Consider the following 18,758-nt stretch of genomic DNA (forward strand, 5'->3'; position numbering starts at 1 on the left):
TTATCCTGACATATAACCTCCCTCCCCCAGCTTCACCAGATACTATCCACAGCTGCAGGAGCTTCTGCAATACAGCTTCTTACCAAGGTTCTTGCATACACAACTGAGACCTTAAGTTGTGAGAAGGAGTAAGAAAGATCCAAGGACTTACAGTACCAAACAACAAATATAAACAACTGACTAAATAAAAGTAAATCCATACTAATATGTTTTATGTACATAGCAAAAATAAGTAAAATACTCACTGAGATAGGGACAGCAGGTATAAAGTAACTGCTGATCCACCAAGGGTACAAAGTCCTGGTGAGAAAATGAAGGAAATGCTGAAAGGATACAGCACAAAAGAAACAGTCTTCAAGTCAGAAATCCCATACATGCAGTCACAGGCAGGTTTCAGGACTATCTTTCCATGAAAACAATAGCTGGATTACAAATACGCAGTAAAATTATGAGAATGAGCTGCTCTTCATTTTACTAGTGTAGCTCAGCCTTTGCCCCTAATCACTACCAAAGCCCAGCTGAAAGCAACAAGACTGTTGCTACAGCTTCCATTCATAAGGGAGAAACCTTTCCATGCAGGAAAATAAATGAGGCACATCTGCTATGCATTACACCAAATGCCTCACTGGAACACCACACTGTGGAGAAATGTCACCTCAGTATTAACACAGCACAGGCAGGGCCATGGGAGGAACAGGAATTTCAGATCCCATCCACCAAAGCAATGTATCTTAGCATTGGAATATTATATATCCCCTTGCATGTCTAGGAATTATCTGAAACATCACACATGCCATACTCTCACTTCCTATCCTGCTTGTTCATACCATTTTCAGTTCAGCAGCCCTTCATCATGACACTGGAAAACAAGTGACCTCACAAATAGCAACCTTGCTTTTACAGTCCCATCTTTCTATTTCTGTTCACCACTACTTTTGCTTATTTCTAGGAAGGGTTCTATCAGCTCACCTTGCAGGAAAACAGCACATGATCCTCCAGCATAACTTGGCACCTGTTCTGCAAATTATTGCAGCAGGTGAGATGGCTCCTGCCTGACAGAAAACCCAGAGCTGTAACACAGAGTTCACAACCCATAACACAGTTGCAATTGAGGCACTTGGACAAACTGGGCGTCACATCCACTGGTCTCCATATGCTCAGTGCAGCTGCCCTGAAGCCAAGTTCCTGATAAAATCTTACAGCTCCTGAGGAAGTGATAGGTCCATCTTCCCCCACAGATTCAGAAGACATGCTGCTGCACTAACTCACCAAAGCCTGAGTGGACGTCACAGTATCCATCACAAATCTCTCCTGCCTGTCATCAGTAGTAAAAAACAACTCTTCAGGGACTGATGGAACCTGAAACAGAAAACACAGCAGTTGTAACCCAAGAGGCAGTCAGTAACCTCCACCATTTCTAACAACAGGACACCTTGCCACCCTAGCACTAAGGATCCTCTTGCCCTGAGGAGAACTTTCCATAAAATTAAAGACTTATTTTAATCACAGTAACAAAAGCCACCTTCCTTACCCTCCCCACAACAGCATCTTTCACATTTCCAAGAGGCTCCTGCTAAAGTAGTTACCTTGCTTCCAGCTGGAGACACAAAGAATTTTAAAAGTTCATCATACACCATCTCTCTATCAGACAAGGAATTCCCCAGTAATTCAAGGCTGACAGCTAGCACACCATCTTTGTGACAAGAGCCTCTAGTTCTAAAAGGAATCAGCTGTCAATTTTCTTATCTGGTTGCAGATTAGTAACTACAGAACGTGTTTCAGATGCAATTACAATTCCTAATGGAAAAAAAACTGTTGCTTCCCACAACTCCACTAAAGGAAAATAATTCTCCACTAAAATATAGTTATTCTTTAAACACCACACCACACACTCACAATAAAACAACAAACTACTGCATTGAATTGTTTTAATTCACTTCAGTACTATTTTGTATTGAGTTCTGTGCCCTGCTTGTTCTTCAGAGAAGAGTTACATGCACACAGGAGACTGTACCTGAAAAAGCCAACCCAGAACTGCAAGGATCAGCAGTTTGTTCAGGAAGCTCATCTCCTTGTCTTCAGAAAGGACCATTAACCTGTCATGCAGCAGAAGCAGCAAGATAGAGTGTCAGTTTTCAGCAGTTCAATTTTCATTAAGGAAAACATTCCCAAACCATTCACTTACCAATTACACTATCTATCACCATGAACACATTCCTTGCACGTCTGCCTAAAGAGAGTGAGCTCTACTTTTTTGCATGTACCTGCATAAAACCCTGTCTTAAGTTTACACTGGACAAGCCATTCTCTTGAATGTGCTTCAAATTTTCCTCATGTATATAGGAAAGAAAACTAGAAGATTATTTAGGCATTGGAAACCTTGTAGGTTTAAGGTCAAAATTCAAACTGCAGCTTGAAGGTCAATCCCAGCCACAGATGTAGAGTGATCAAGTGGGATTTAAAGATTTTATTTACTTAATAAAATATACATATATATACATATTTGAATCAAGTATTAAGCCTCAAGTTTAGGCTGTGTTCTCTTTGCAGCTTTATGTAAGATAAAAAGTACACATAATTTGCACCACAAAAAAAAAAAAATCAAACATTCACTGGAAAGTTCTTTACAGATATAGTTTCCCAGGCTCTTACCTGTATACCTGCAGCAAGAGACCAAACACTTTCCTGTAATAATCAAGGAAAGGAGCAACATGATCCACAAGGGAAAGGTACTCCACAATCCAAGGAATAGTGAGGATAGAACGTTGGTCCCGAATAGATTGTCTCAGAAGCTTTAATATATCCAGTACAGGCAGAGTCTTAAAGGACAAGAGAAGTTAAACCAGCAGCTTGAAGTTATCTTTTGATACTTACAGAAAAACTTTAATCTATATCTTGACTTTTCTTTCTAGGATTTAATCTTCTGCACTGGTGACTTCTGGTTAATGAAAACACTTCTTTGCCCATGACCAGAGGTAAAAACCAAATTATGACTGCAACCAAAGGTCCCACTGGGGCTTTCAAATGCAAGGCTAAAAGCATGACTATGTACAAAGCGGAGATGAGGTCTAATGTTTCCATTTGGTGACACACTGCTGGGAGGTGGGTGCAAAACTAACACAACCAGTCCTGGTAGCTGGATTTTACACTATAAATACAAGTTGTCTTAGCTAGGTGAAAGTTTTGGTATGACAGGCCCAGATTAGCACCTTACCATTGCAGCATTCCACCCTCTTTTCGAGGTTACACAAAGTCTTTTTTCCTCCGTTCCCAACACCAGAATATGCAGCAGGGACACAGAGCCATACAACACCATCCCAGGAACCACTGGCTCACGTTGAAAGTGCATGACTACCCAAAATCCTCCTGGGGCTAGAAACAGTGCCTGTCAAGCAAAAGGCAGTGCTCAGTTTCTTACCTGGTTTCTCAGCAGCAGTGCAGAATCTTGCAAGTCTGCGGCTGGCTGCTCCGCAGTGCGATAGGGCAGGAAGACAATAAACCCCAGGAACTTGGCCAGGAGCCGGAGACTCAGCAGGGCCACGGTGAAACGCTTCTTTTCATCCTAAAATGAAGAAAAGCAAGCTGAAGCAGTGCTACCCTACACTGGCAAAGCAAATGCCTATGCTAAACTTCCACTCCCTTCATGTAAAAGGGGAGCTTCATCACTGCTTTTAATAAAGGTAAGTTTCCAAAACACGTATTTAGCGAGTATTTTAAATTGCTTTTGGTCTCCATTGCTTCACTTCTTCACAAGGAATTATTCAAGAGCTTTTTAAAACAAGAAGCTGCTCAATCATATCTCTGCATTAAGAACTTTGAAGTCAATGAGAGGCAGAGCTGATCTCCCATTGCCTCCTTTACAGCACTACTACTCTGCAAGTTCCCATGAACCTTTAGCCTAGAAGCTGTGACACCTCTGATATGCAGATTTGAGTAAAGAAACACCTGTACACCTATGAACAGGGATGACTACAAATTCAATGTAACTAAAATTTTTCTATATGGAAAAGTAACAAGGAACTTACTGTAATGGGGTGCCACAATTGGACTTGGTTATTTCATTGATCTAACACAGGTCATAAAAACCTAAAGAGGAGGCTTTCACTTTCACAACTATTGTGCACTCATGACAGTTCCACGAAGCACCCTGAAGCATGCAAGTAAGTGGCAAGGGGCTCAGACAAATAAGCAAATTGCAGAGTTATGACAAAACCAAATGAGGAAGCTCTTGTCCTGTAAATACAATGGTGGAAGCTCTAAGCAACTCAATCAAGCCAGTAACTGACTACTGGAGAGAAATTCCTGACAGATGTGTTTGCACAAAGCAAACCTACCTGTTCCTCCATATCTGTTTCCCCATCACTGTGGTCATGCTCCACCAGAGTAAGGCCATTCAATTCAAGTATCTTCAGGCACAGACTATCCACAAGGTGCTGATTGAACTGGTAACTTCAGCAAAAGATGATGATGAGTCAGACTGGGCTGAAAACAGCAGTAAAACCTCAACTAACACACTGCAAAATTTTCAGCTTGTCTTGTGAGTTGTAACAAGCATCAGCAGACATACAACAAAACAGACTGACAGATAAGAAAACAAGAGAGGATTTAGGACTGGCTGAACACTTTTACTTCCACTCTTCTTTTGTATTTTTTGAGAGATGGTACGTAACAAGTCTCAGCAAAAGGATAATAAAATTGATTTGCCAAAAGAGGAAATCTATAAAATAACTGAATTTAAGATAAAAATCTCCCATAGATGACAATTCCCCCATGCTGTGAATTGTGAAAGACGCATTACACAAAACCAAGGACTTGGTTCTGTCCTGTACATCTTGGCTTCATGCACTATCCCACAAGAAGCACTTGTCCACTCATGTGTCCTTGCTAGGTAGCACTGCATGCCTCGGCACTAGGAAATACTGACAGCTCCAAGAAAATATTGTAGGTTTAGAGAAGAAAAATTATTTCCATATAATCTAGTCCCAATCTTTCTGGATAACTCCCTGCTGCAAGGGAAATGTGCTGGTGCTTCCACAGCCCACACAGCTCACAGAGGAAGCAGCCAGCACAGGCTGCTCACCTTCCAGCACTGAGGATGAAGTCCCTGAAGAACTGTTGGCACCCTGGGAACGAAGGGGGTGGACAAGGCCCCCTGATGCTCTGGGGAACAACAAATCTTTCCTGCAGCCTCTTCAGGCGGCTCAGATTATCAGAACCCAGCATATTAAGGACATCCTGGTCTGCAGTGTCTCCCCAGCTTGCACCACCACCGATAGGACCTTTGCACATCTGTAGGAAACAGAAAGAGTAGCAAGGTGGGATATTTGTAACATGGCATCACTCACTTTATCTCTCACCCAGCATATTATCCCTTCCTCACAAGTCTGCTTTTGCAGTAATCCAAGCATGACCTTTTCTGGTGCCCACATACAGAACAACTCTTTCCCATGCCAGAACATACTACCCACCTTGGCCGTAAACAGCCTAGATGGAATTCCAATCCTACACATCTAACTAGGACATATCTAGCATATGTGGATGTGTGGAGAGAATACCTATCACTCTCATGATCTTCATGAGCCACTCAGTAGGATTTTTAGCTCAGTCTCCAAGGCCCATGATGCTGCACTACACATTCCCAGAATAGGTTTTCCTGGAACTTCCAGAGAGTTAAATAAAATTTATAAATTAATTCCCCATTGCCTCAAACACACAGATATAACTCAAGACTCAAAAAATTACACAACTACAGAACTGTTTAGAAGGGGCCTCTTGGATCATCTAATCCAACCCTCTTGTTCAGTTAGGCTCAGCCTCATGACCTGTCAGTAAACACTACTGAGAAAAATCTCACTCTCTTCCCTCCCAGCAGGTACCTTTAAGCCAGCCTGGAGCCTTCTCTTCTCCATGCTGAACACTCCCAGCTCTCAGCTTCTTCTCTTACAAAAAAATGCTTGGCGCCTTAATCTTTTACATGATCTGGTCCTGCTCTAGTAAGTCTGTATCTTTCTTTCCTTATGCTGGTGAGCCCAAGAGTGGACACAGCACTCCAGACATTACCTAGCAAATGCTCAGCAACAGAAAAAGTTGACTGCATATTCCTACACCTAAGTCATGACAGTTTTAATGAGAGAGATCATAATAAAAAGGAACATTCAAGAATGTCTATCAAGTGAGCAAGTAGTAGGTCTGTTCCAAATGGAGCTTCCTCACTTCCCCAAGGGAAGATCTTGCTACACTTCTCTACCTCTAAATGATCAGGCCTTGACACAAGTCCTCAGTCTCAGTTCATTTCTGCATGAGTATCATAATACACACAAGATTCTGCAAATCACTTTCCAGACAGACACATTGGATCCACTGAAGACACCTGGAGACACCCAGTTACCAGCTTAGGCCTTTGGCTACCCTTGTGTCTTCGTAAAGAAGGCACAGATACATAGGAGAAATACAGCATTTAGGACTAAGTAAATCCCATTGATGCAACAAAACTAATCTTACCTCTTCCCCACAGTTTCCATGAACACACCCATACAATCAGACAGGACACTGATGCAAACTCAGACCTTACACTAGAGGAATTTACAACATTCCAACAGCTTGAAACTTTCTGGCAATGTGTGTGGGCTAGTACTCAAGGTGATGCTCTGTGGCTGTTTTGCTCTCCAAAGCCCACCAGTAAGCCAGGCATTTACAGAGAATACAGTGACTCTTCTCCTTCTTCAATTCTTAATTTACAATGAAGTCAGATGATGCTTGAAATTGGCTAAAACTCCCCCTCTAAATTACAACAGCAATACTGTACCAAAATCAGCCTGTTGAGTGTTACACAGAAGAACCAGAGGTTTTTTGTACTCATGCTGCTAACAAGCATAACTGGGAAACTCTGCACTTGACAAATTTCAAAATACATCCCCAAAATTTGCAGAAATGATAACTGTTCTGAAATTAGAATGTCTAAGTAAATAACCATGAAGAATGGTTGCTTATAGCTTATGATGTTCTCAGTGTGCTTTATTCCTGATTTAAAGAGACCTCATAGGTAATTTATCATTGATTATTTCTGAGGAAGGAAAGAAATTCCCATCCTGAAAACCTGTTTCTCCCCAAAAAAGTTTCAATAGGAAAATCTCCAAGAAGCTTACAAGACATGACTTGTTTCTCAGGCCAAGGAAGGATCAAATCAACTTTGATGTGTGCAGTCATTGAACAACCCAAGACATTTACCTGGATAAGCTGTTTCTGAAAGAGCCTGGCAAAACGGCTGTGGTTGCAGGTTGCAGACAGGTGAGCCATCATGGCCCTGTGAAGGAAAACATTATCAAATTCTGACTGGAACTTTGTGGTGCAGAAACAGTTTTCTAACCACAAACGATACCAAAAGCATAAAAAAACCCTACTTTTAAGAAAGCAGTCTCCAAAGGCCATTGAAAAAAAGCAATATCTTTATAACCCAGTTACCCAAGCACTGAGCCCCACCAGCTGCTGACATGGAAACAAAAATTCTCCCTGAGCACCTGCAGAGTTAACACAGCTCTAGAGATAAAAAGAATCTCTTCCTTTCCTTCAATAATGTTGTGATTTAGAACAAAAAAAAACCAAACTTATTCAGCTCCCACTCTTCCCTGCTCAGAACAGTAAGTTGAGAGTTCACACATAAGGAAGGAAGGAAACAGCAATAGTGCTACTTCTGATGCCCCAAAATATCTCAGTTTAAGCCTAAGCCTTGTTTTGCTCTGGTGAAAAAGCCACCTACATACATGTTACTGGAGTAGGCTGGTGGTTGAGATTAACACAGAAACCCACAAGGCAACTGCTTTCAATGCTATAATAGTTTCTTTTTATATATTGCATTTTGATAAAACAATACATGAATGAAACAGTCTGCTTTCCACAGAAGAGACACAACTTGTCTTGTTTTCAGAGCCAATGCACTAGATTCCCTGAGATAATTAGAAGGGTTAACAGCATCTGAACACATAAAATACTTGTGCTCACTTAAGAGGAGTCAGACATGGAAAAACATGACATGCACACACAAGTGTAGACAATAACAATGTTCAGACAACAATAGACTGGTTTTGAGAGTAGCTCTTTCTGTGATTTTGAAAGGGAAAAAGCAACATCAAGACTGATCAAATCAGGCCCTTACCACTTATGGCTTGTTTCTTTAAGATAATAGTTGATACTTTTAAATTCAGAAGCAAGTGTACATGGGCAGTCTCCTCCAAGCAGCACACAACCCCCTACAGATCAGTGTAGAAGACCAGGCAGAACATGGAACTAAGGATGCCAAGTGTAGTATGCTGGACCAGCAAATCAGCTACATTAAATAGCCAGCTGAAGTTGCATAAGACTCCTACCTGATCTTGCTCCCCAGAACTCTTTCAAAGTCCCAGACAGTTTTCTCATGGTTATCCTCCCATTCACGCAGAAGTTCATAAAATATATCCCTGTGAACCAAGACATTTAAGGGAATGAATTCATACTCTTCAAAATTTGAAGCAACAACTGAATATTAATTGCTCCAAAGCTCCCCAGCAAGAATCTATCTCAGATTAAATAACTCCAGCCTCCAAGCATTCAGATACCTTTCAAAAACTCATAAATGTTAGCAGTACTTCAGTGAGTTTCCATTTTCCATGTCTTTGACAGCAAGTGCTTAAGCTTGTTATGCCCAGTCTATGATGGAATGACCAAAACAGCCATTACCAGACAGACATAGTGAAGACTGAGAGGCAGGAAAGAATAAGCCACATGAAGTAATACCTATGAGAAAAAGAAAAGGACCAAGACAACTCGTCATCCTGCCCTCACCCTGTGGCTGCAAACATGGAGGGAAGCAGCAGGAAGAATAAAAGCATACCAGATTTATATGCAGAAGCAATCCAGTAGGATGACACACTGTCATTATCAGAAGTCCTGAAGAATTAGGCTGTTCTTCTCTAAAGACATTAACCATTTAGCTCCTGCAGTCAATATGGATAAAGACTTTTTTTCACTTAATTAGTGAAAAAAAATTCAAGATTTTTTTTTCTGCAGCATGTAACATACATGAGACATTCTTAATGTCCTTTGTTCATGATCATGCAAAGGTTATACCCTGTGAGCATCCAGGAAAAGTAGAAGAAACTTACCTCTGTTTCTTAAATACTTGAAATGCTCTGTCACTGGGAAAGTTAGAGCGATTATCTGTTTCTGGCTGAAAAGAAACAGACTGTACAGAGCATGGCAGCAGGAGAGACACCTGTTAAAAATATAAAGGCAGCCATTAAGCTAATGGAAGTCTCTAAACAATCTGAGACCCAGAAAACAGCAGGGAAAAGGCATAACAAGAAAACAAGTATCACTAGCCGAGTTGATCAGACACACTATTTCCCAATTGCTAATTACTAGCAAACCACCAGTTTTACAATCTACATTAGGAGAGGAAGTATCTGCCCTCCTTAAATCTGCTGAACAGATTGCAACCAGTATTGATACAGTGTGGAAAAACCCACAAACAGTTGAGGCATACCTTCAATACAGGGCTTGAGAAAATTCAGGATCCTGGCTGGCAATTTCTGTTACCTTACTCTTTCTCCAATTAAAAAGCCTGTTCTTCAAGTAAGAAGACCTTCATTAACAACTTTAACACTCAGCTACTGGCATGTCCCAGTCTCACTACACTGTCCTTTCTTTGCCAAGAGTAATTTCCTTTTTTAAAAGATGGATGAAATGACATACAAAATACATTTTTACCATCCAATTTCTACCAACCAAACTGGATCCCTAACCCAGCTGATCACACGAGGGAACCATTTTTCTCAGTCTGGATTCTGCTGTGAAATGTTGTTTCCCTAAAAGGAGTCCATATCTATGAAAGAAATCCACATCTTTGAAACTACCTTCTGATATTGCACCTAACTAATCATTCTCCTGGGATCCATGTTTATTAGATGAGAATTCCAAAAGCAAAATTTGACCCTATCAAAGTCTCTGACTGAGGTGAGGGCCTGGCACAACACAAGGCTAGCCAGCAGTGATTCACAGCTAACAATCACTGGACCCAGCAACTCACTCATCCACTGACAAGGACAAAAAAGTAGCTTTCAGACAGTTTCTAAAGACAACAATACAAAGTAGAAGAAATGAGATTTAACATCAAATAAAAGAACATTGCAAATAAAATAACAACAACACAAAGGCTTGAAGCAATGTCACTTGGGGTCTGCCAATTTTTACCTTGGCTGTGCTGCTTTCATAAGCCTGTCTGAGCCTCTTGTGCAAGGTGGGAGAAAACGATGCAATCCGTTCATTTTCAGCCAAAAGCTTCAGCATCCCCTTTTCTAAATGGGAAATAATTCTGCCAAGATAACAGGATGAAACTCAGAGAGACAGACAGAATAAGAAACACATGATTCCTTCTAAAGAAATGCTTATGCTTTGTGTTTTAGGATGTTGCCAAGAGTTCTAAACAACATGTACCCAGCAGGAAATCCTACTGGTATCTGCATTTGTTATCATTCTCATCTCATGACTTTCCTATTCTTGCACAATTACAACAAAGTTCAGTGGAGATATTCAGTGCAAGAAAACCCACAGACATTCAAATCCAGGTCAAGTTCTATGTTTTGAAGAAAAATTAACAACTTTATGCCTGTAACTGGTAAAGTTCTAAAACCCAAGCCCACTTGCTTAATCCCATACACAAATGCAGACACAAGCAGATGGAAAAAGAATTCAAGAACTTACTCATATTGATAATCCAAGACTCGAACAGCAAAATAAACACAGTTGTGCACACTTTCAAAATGCTGCCTCCCTGACACATCTAAGGGGAAAAAAGAAACATGAGACAACAGTACCTTTTACCATTTATAAACTAAAGGACCAACAATTAGCTTTAAAGGAAAGTAGGAACTGACATACCCAAAAATAACCTTCCAGATCCCTATTCAATTTTCAGATGTTCACATTCCCTATCCTTCCTATACTAAAGACAACTGAATTGTTTAATGCTGTATGGGAAAGAAAAGGCTCATTCTCAATGTTCTGAACAACATAGATAGAGGACAAGAAAACAGACCAACTACAAACAATCATAAAATGGTGTTCCCATACCTGAAGATTTCATGTTCCTAATCTCAGCCCTAAGAATGAGTAGCAAAACAAAGGTCAATCAAACTGAGGCATGTGTGGTGGAGGAGGGTGTGGTGGGTCTCATCCCAAAGCCGCTCTTTTGATTGTAATATCCATATCAAAGTACTAATTGCATCAAGTTTAAGGCTGAATTTGCCAAAAAACAAATGCAACAATATGGCTGGATCCTGTGCACCCAGATCCAAACCTGAAGCTTAATAAACACATAGCAGGTCAACAGCACATTTGAGTTGCAGGATTGATGGAGAAGCAACTCGAGCACATCTGTCCTTCTCTCTAAAAGTCAGTGTCAGGAAGTAGCTACTGCAAATCTCACATAATAGCAGATAACTAGATTCAAACAATATCTAACAACCCAGTCTATCCTACTGTGGAAGCACATCCCATACATGCATGACTTTTGTCAGCATCTCAAATGAGTCCCACAGTGGTAATAAGGCATTTTTATGTAATAAAAGAATACCTATCCAAGCCATTCTACAACACTGTCTCATTCCATTGAAGCAACATTCTTTCCCTTCATTACTACTGCTTACCTCTATTTCTTTCACTGATTTCAGGGTCACTATCCCCATCTTCTGCAGTAGAAGTGCCTTTAGATGTCAACAGTTGCAGAACAAAAAACAGTTCCAGAAAAATATTTGGTACCAGGTTTTCTGGGAGAGAGTAATTGAGATGTTAAAGGTGGATTATTCAATACTGTCCTGCTTTAATACACAAAGGTAAAAAGTTAGACTCCTGTTCTGTAGTAGTCAGCAAAGAACTCTCTCCCCACAACACAATCACAGTGCAGATCAGCATGGGAAAGAGGTGTTAGTCTGGTTTCAGATGGCACATACAACTTCAGAGTTTATTTTGTTTATTTTTCTAGATGTCATTTGTCTGCATGCTATAACTATCCCACAGCTTCCCCTTCCCATCTATCTCCCTCTTCCAGCACACATGCAAGTTCAAAGCTCAAAGAAAGGTCAGCCTCACATCTTCTGTGTCAGCCTCACATCCTCTGTGTCCTCACCTGCTATACATGATGAATAGAGCTGTGCCAGACACTCCAGCTGTTTCTTGCAGGAAACCTTAGCAGGATTTGCACAGGTCACCAGGTGGCTTTCAGCAGGAAGGCTAGCACTGCGAGTGTAGCTAGGCTTAGTTGGAGTAGCAGGATCAAAAGATATCCCTGCAGGAGAAGATGCCTGGTGCAGCAATTTGCATCTGAAATTCAAGAGCAGCAACAGAGCCATGTGACTGAGGATGATCTACAGCAGCCATACAGCCAGAAGAGCTCTTTTCTTCCAGTGCAGCATGAAGGAAATCCTGCAAACTGTGTCATTTACACTGACTAAAGCAGCTTTTAGCATGACAGTAATTCAAGTCATCTTCGTCTTACTGAGAATAGTTCTTGGGGTTAGCAACCAAAAGACTCTACAAATCCCATTCAAATTCCAACTCTGTTAAAATAGTGCAGCACTTGACCAAGTTAACCAACTAGCCTATATTATTGCTTCTCTCATCTGAACTGGCATTTGTTAAGGACAGGAAATCTGTTAGAGACCAGGTCCTAAAAATCTTCTTTGCATGTACAATTTCTGACAGTTAGGCATTTTAAAACACCTTTTTAAATAAGGTTCACATCTATCCCTTCGGTATAGATGTAAAGTAATGACACTGAGAAGACCCAACACCACATAAGTGGAAAGGCAATGCAACAGCTGATGAGATCCAGTTCTGGCAAGTTAAACAACAGAAGGAACAATGTAGCAATGTATTTGAATAGGTTAGGCCATAGTTCACACCAGGGGCATTAGATGAGCCACTTTTAGCTGCTTTTCTGCTGTTCTATCAAACACTCTGGAATTCATCAAGACTACTGAAACATAAATGGTGCTAAATTGGGAGAGAAGAAGCTGAGAAACAGAATACCAAGATTGGAAGAGCCAAGATCAAGGTGGGCAGTGAAGCACTGGACTGTAACCAATCACACTTCCTGCAAGGTGCGTGCAGAGCTCGTGGACAAGATATAATAAGATATAAAAAATGTGTGATCACAGGGACAGTGGTTTTAGAATGTATAAGGTAAAAGATAAACAATAAAAATCTGCTTCTGCATAATCACAAAAAAAAAAAAAAATCCCGAGTTCCTGCAAACTACTTTGACTTCTGGATTCTAAATGAACAACAATCACTCAGTTAAATATTCAGACATTGTACAAAACTGTGTCTAGAGAGGTCATCTAAAATGCAACACCAGAGTGGCACACACAACACACATGAGAAACAGGACACAAGGCAGTAACAGCAATATCAAATGATTGCCAAAGATTTCAAGGGAATATTTACACTTGGAACATCACACTATATCTTGCCACACCATCTCAAAAGTGAATGATTTAAGTCACTTTAAGGGCTTTGGGAAGTCAGAAACATTTTTAGCTGCAGCTAAGAACTTTTTCTATTGGCCTGTTTCTAGAAGAACTGCTGTGATGAAGAACAACTGGTCCCAAAATGGAAGTAGAAAGATTACCAACAGCTTCCTTGCAATTAACATAAACAACCAAGTGAAGAAAATTATTCATTAAGTACTTTGTCATCCCACCCAAGGCATGAGACCACCATTAAGTACTTTGTGACCTTACCCAAGGCAAGGTTCCAACAAAGCAGTTAGACTGCTTCACTTTTGCTCAGTCATCTACCTCAGGATGAATTCACCTTTTGCTCTTGCTCAGAGGGACCCAGCTGGCTGAACACTGCCTTACTTCTGTACCTCACATCACCACCGCTACTGAGGACACAACAGCAACTCCCAGCCTTCAAGCAGGATGGGTCAGATGAGAATATCACTTCATGGGCAAGATCCAGCCCACCACATTCTGCTATTTCACTGACCTCAGCTGATACACACTATTGGGCCATTTCAGGTAGAATTCAGACTGGAATAGGTGCTAGACTAAAGTGCAGAGAGGCAGGTTTAAATCCTGAGCAGTTCCGCCACAGGTTCAGTAAAAGCAGTAATTCATTAGACTCTGCTGGATGTGTTTCAGCCAGTTCTGGTCCCACTGAAGTGAACTGAAAAACTTAGCAGGAAAAGAGTCACACCCATGTGTCCTAAGGAGTTTCCCCAAGAACAAAACCTACAAAGAAAAGCAAGAGTTCTGTCAGCAATTATAAACAATAAACAACAGTGCAAACTGCTGCACTTTGGTTTATTTCTAAGACTCAATCCTCACAGACTAACAGTGATATCATTGTACAAGCAATGAGAGTCACACACTAACCAAACAGCAGAGACAGAATTAGACATCTGACAGCAATTTTCAACAGATAACTGCAGTAATAATCTTTAAAGCAGAATCTCAAGTGCCCATGTTCTATTTTCTCTGATAGCAAGCTCCTGTTAGTCTACCTACCTTGCAAGACCATTAACACTTTCCACACATTTACATCACTAACTCATTTTCTCCAAAACAATGTGCCTTGGTGCAACCTTCAAACACAGTCTAATTACACCCAATTGCTTCATCTGTGCAATCTAAGGAAAGAAGCACAGGAGACAGCCACACACGCAAGTCCATGAAAAGGAAATCTCATAAAAGCAGTGAGGACTGACTACACTTTTGAGGTGAGGGTCATTGTTCCAGAGTCAGCACACCTCTAAAACTGCAAACATGAGCTACATGCATCAATATCCTAGTCTGATACCACAGACACACTTGGCTTATCTGTTTTGGATATTCTTCTCTAATTTTCACTTTGTCCTGGCCATGCCCTCTCCTGACCACTGGCCAGAGCCAGGACACAAGGGAATTAAGAATCTCGGACTGCTCGGACTGTACCGTTCTTTCTTCAGCATCTCCCTCTCCTCTTGAAGGCTGTTGCTTATCCCAGATGAGAGGTTTCCTTCCTGGACAGCAGTAAAGGCCTCAGGGCTGGACCCAGCTGACCAGTGAGCAGCTGGAGACCGGCTGACGGGCGTGGAAGTGAAACAGGTCTTTGGTTTTGAGAGGGGCCGCTCAGCACTCACAGGGGTTGGGTTGATTCGCCTCGATGGTTTGCTTCTGCTGAAAAAAAGAGAAGCAATCCCACTAAAATCAAGCTAAACAACAGCAAAATATTTAGGTCTCAAGACAGATGTGCAAACAACTCTTCAAGAGGAATCTAATGTTAAAACAAAATGGATATTGAGTTGGGATATTGAATTTCTAAACTGTATCTACAGTTATCAATTTTATTCCGTCACTGAAAAAAATAAAAGTCATGGAGCTATAGCCTGCTAAAAACAGCCTGCTGAACGTATAGCAAAATTAATTATCAAATATCAAGCCATCTAACAGATTACATACAGTGCCACACAACCCTTCCAAATGTTTCTACTTTGAAAGGACATGATATGCCACAGTTTAGTCAGAAACTAAATTGGTGAATTCGTTTCTAACGTGATTACAAGGAAAAAAAAACAAAAAAAACAAAACCAAAATCAATCAAGTTGCCATTGTCTATCAGTGAGATTCCAGGTTTCCAAGTTACATTAGGCCCTTTAATTTCAGGGAAACCCATCTTTCCTGCACAGAATACTTGGATTTGTCCTTCAGGAGGAGACTTGTTAAAGTAGCAAAAAACACTAAAAAAGTGGAAATGGATACAGAAACATAAAGCATCATGGAAATGCTGGTTGCTACATATTAACTGCTAAGGTGTTCTCAAAATCGTTGTAACATTGATTTCCAAAGACTTGTGACCTCCTCCTTTTTCCTAGTTGAGCATTAATGCAATTGAGGAAGAGAGACTTGCTGTCTTTGCTGGAAACACGCCTTATCTCCCTTGCTCAAAGCATCATCTAGAGCATCATCCAGACCCTGCTTTTGGATTTGCTGTACAGACTTACACATTTTATAATTTTCAGCTGGAATTTTCCATGTCCAACTAGAAAGCCTCAATTTCAGACACCAATGACTGACACACAGAGCAAACAGGCTGACACAAAGGCTTTATATTTGGTAATGAGGATCTTAAGGAGTAAAAGAGAAAGATTGAAGGACTGAGGCAACCACAGCACAAAGAGCTGCCCAGAGGCTTAGCCAAAGTCGCCAAGGAGACCAGGGCTTGCTGCAGACCAAGGAGAACACAGCCTACTATTTTGTCCACAATTACACAGCACAAACAAAGCTGCACATTTGCTACCAGAAGCCACAGAAGGTCAATCCAAAGGCTTTTTTGCTAGCATCAGTAAAGCTGAAGAGCCTTGCAGGACAGCGCTTCCTTACCAACTGGAATTCTGTTATTCTGAGAAACATGAAGAGCCAAGATAACGCTGACTGGTTAGAACATGCAAGGACAAGGATGTGCTCAGCTTTGTATCAGCTGGGCTGTGCACTGGCAAGCTGCAGCAGCAGCACAAGTGAGAGGCTGCAAAGGTGTCTTGAATGAGACCACAGAGGAGAAACCTGACTCCCTGTCAAAGCAATATTCCCCTCCCTGCATGGTGACCAGAACAAAGCAGTTCTGACCACGTTTCCCAGAAGCCAGGTATTATGTGTTACAGCCTCTTCTGCATCTGGACACACACAACAGCTGGTCAAGGAGCTGCAACCTGTAGCACAATGCCAGTGAGACAGCGAGGCAGACTCGCTCTTACTTTGCCCAGCCAGAGGCAGCACCCATGGGTGGAAACTCCTCCAAGTTGTTAAGGTTTAGCTGGCTGGGTGGGGATCTGGCAGAAACAAGAGGTGCTCCACTCCACTTCCTTCTCCCTCCGCTCCACGGTGCACTGTCACTCTTCCCATCCTCCTCTTCAGCAAGGGAACATCCCAGATCACGAGCTCCCTGCCGGCCAGAGGCACCGACCGAGCTGCTGCCCCTCCTCCGGCCCCGTCTCACGGGCAGCGCTTCGGGCGTGGCCGCCAGGAAACTGCCCAGGCTGGGCTTCTGAAAGGACCTCTTCTCACCGTGGTGCAGCACAGGGCTGTGCCCGAAGCTGGGGCTGCTGCTGGAGACCACGCTGGGGAAATCACCACAAGGGCTGGACAGGTTGGACCCAGAAAAGGAGGAGGAGCTGCTGGATGCTGTGGCAGGAGAAACGCTGATATCTGTGGAGCAGGTGGTCACTGAAGTCCTTGGAGAAAAGAGCTGCACTCGGCTGCTGCTAGCATGGCCTGTCCTCCTTTCTGATCCTGTCCTTTGGCTCCCATGGGCCTTAGAATTAGGAGTCTTAGCAGGAGTAGAGGGTCCATTAGTCAGAATCTGGCTGGTCTGCTCCCTTAAAAAATTTAGCAGAAAAGGCACAAAATCTTTCTGAAGCGAGCTAAGAGATGCCAGCTTGTCATGGATGTGGTTCTCCTACAAGAGAAATAGACAAAAAATTAATATAAAGATGCTACCTGATTCTTTCTGTCCAAATACCCAGACACATCTAAGTAGTAACTATGGGATTTCAACACAAAATAAAAACCAACATGACTTGTCAAAGTAGGTCACTTAAATTCAAGCTACGATAGTGCTGATCACAGACCTGAAAATCAGCCTACACATAAGCCATTTTGGCACAAGTTTTCAGATGGACTCATTCACTTTGGTCTCTGACTGGAAAATAGTGGAACTGTTCCATGGAAACATCAGTAATACTCACAGAAGCAATGGCCAGGAAGGACTCGGAGCAACTGACACGCCTAAGTCAAACATTTTGAAAACATCAATACTGAAAGCATCTAATTCTAAAAGAAAAATCTAAAATCTGCAAGGTCTCTGTGCCCTAATTTTCTGTGAATGCCACATGCTCCCACAGAGGGGTGCTATAATAACAACCATTGAAGCACTTGGGACTCCTGCAGTGCCAAATACAAGACCAAAGCTGCTCTTCCATTTCATTTAAATAATTTTGCTCAAGACCTCACAGAGGTCTAAACAGAGCCTGTGTAACTTTAAGGTACATGAAGTTTATACTGGAGAAACTTAAGCAAAAACCCCACCACTGACTCAACACATTTGAAATGTAAACAGGTGGTGGTGATCTGACAAGGGTAAATCTAGACAAAATGGACTTCATGTTATGTGTACAGTTTGAAGTTTTGTACCCTGGGTAAAAATTATTTTGTTCCTAACATTTCACCAGGTTTCTGTTTCCTCTCAATGGGATTCAGCAACATTTACAACAATAGAAGAAGTTCTCAAAGGCAGCAACTTTTTCCTTACTAATACTGAAAGCATTGCATACATACTCCAGTAGTTATATTCACAACCCTACTAAATGAAAAGTCAAGAAATCAAATGCTATTTCTGAAGGTGCTTTCTGCATGAAAGAAAGCAGTGAAAGCATACCCATAACTGGACTCACACAATCCTCAACATCAATACTAAAATTCATATTTCGAAGAGTGAGACCAATCCAGCTCCTTGGAGAAGTGTGAGATTGTGACACAGCCTGGCTAACAGGCCAAGCAGCCAACAATCAGTGAAAAAGCACAGGTCAGAATACAACCACCATGAGGTGTCAGAAGACCATCTCCAGCCCAAAACCATCATGAGAGCTAGAGAAAGACATAGCCTAGCATTTCCTTCCCCTGGAATCAGCATAGGGGCACAAAGATGCTTACAGTGTTTGGTGTGCATAAGGTTGGGTAGTTTCTCCA

The 18,758-nt window shown here is 41.6% G+C and overlaps 1 protein-coding gene across 1 annotated transcript in view; it reads right to left on the reverse strand.

Moving 5' to 3' along the window:
- The window catches only part of CDAN1 (codanin 1), a 34,175-nt gene that overhangs the window by 13,994 nt on the left and 1,423 nt on the right, over positions 1–18,758 (reverse strand). The window contains exons 2-17 of the mRNA XM_056492299.1: positions 16,769–17,469; positions 14,970–15,194; positions 12,158–12,351; positions 11,679–11,798; positions 10,735–10,813; positions 10,225–10,345; positions 9,138–9,247; positions 8,364–8,453; positions 7,228–7,303; positions 5,081–5,289; positions 4,335–4,449; positions 3,419–3,562; positions 2,653–2,819; positions 2,015–2,096; positions 1,270–1,359; positions 246–300 (exon numbers count right to left, since the gene is read on the reverse strand). Of these exons, the coding sequence (XP_056348274.1) occupies positions 246–300; positions 1,270–1,359; positions 2,015–2,096; positions 2,653–2,819; positions 3,419–3,562; positions 4,335–4,449; positions 5,081–5,289; positions 7,228–7,303; positions 8,364–8,453; positions 9,138–9,247; positions 10,225–10,345; positions 10,735–10,813; positions 11,679–11,798; positions 12,158–12,351; positions 14,970–15,194; positions 16,769–17,469 (2,578 nt within the window). The remainder of the gene's footprint in view (positions 1–245; positions 301–1,269; positions 1,360–2,014; positions 2,097–2,652; positions 2,820–3,418; positions 3,563–4,334; positions 4,450–5,080; positions 5,290–7,227; positions 7,304–8,363; positions 8,454–9,137; positions 9,248–10,224; positions 10,346–10,734; positions 10,814–11,678; positions 11,799–12,157; positions 12,352–14,969; positions 15,195–16,768; positions 17,470–18,758) is intronic.

The sequence above is a fragment of the Oenanthe melanoleuca genome, chromosome 5 (assembly GCF_029582105.1).
Source record: "Oenanthe melanoleuca isolate GR-GAL-2019-014 chromosome 5, OMel1.0, whole genome shotgun sequence".
In the NCBI taxonomy this organism is placed as follows: Eukaryota; Metazoa; Chordata; class Aves; order Passeriformes; family Muscicapidae; genus Oenanthe; species Oenanthe melanoleuca.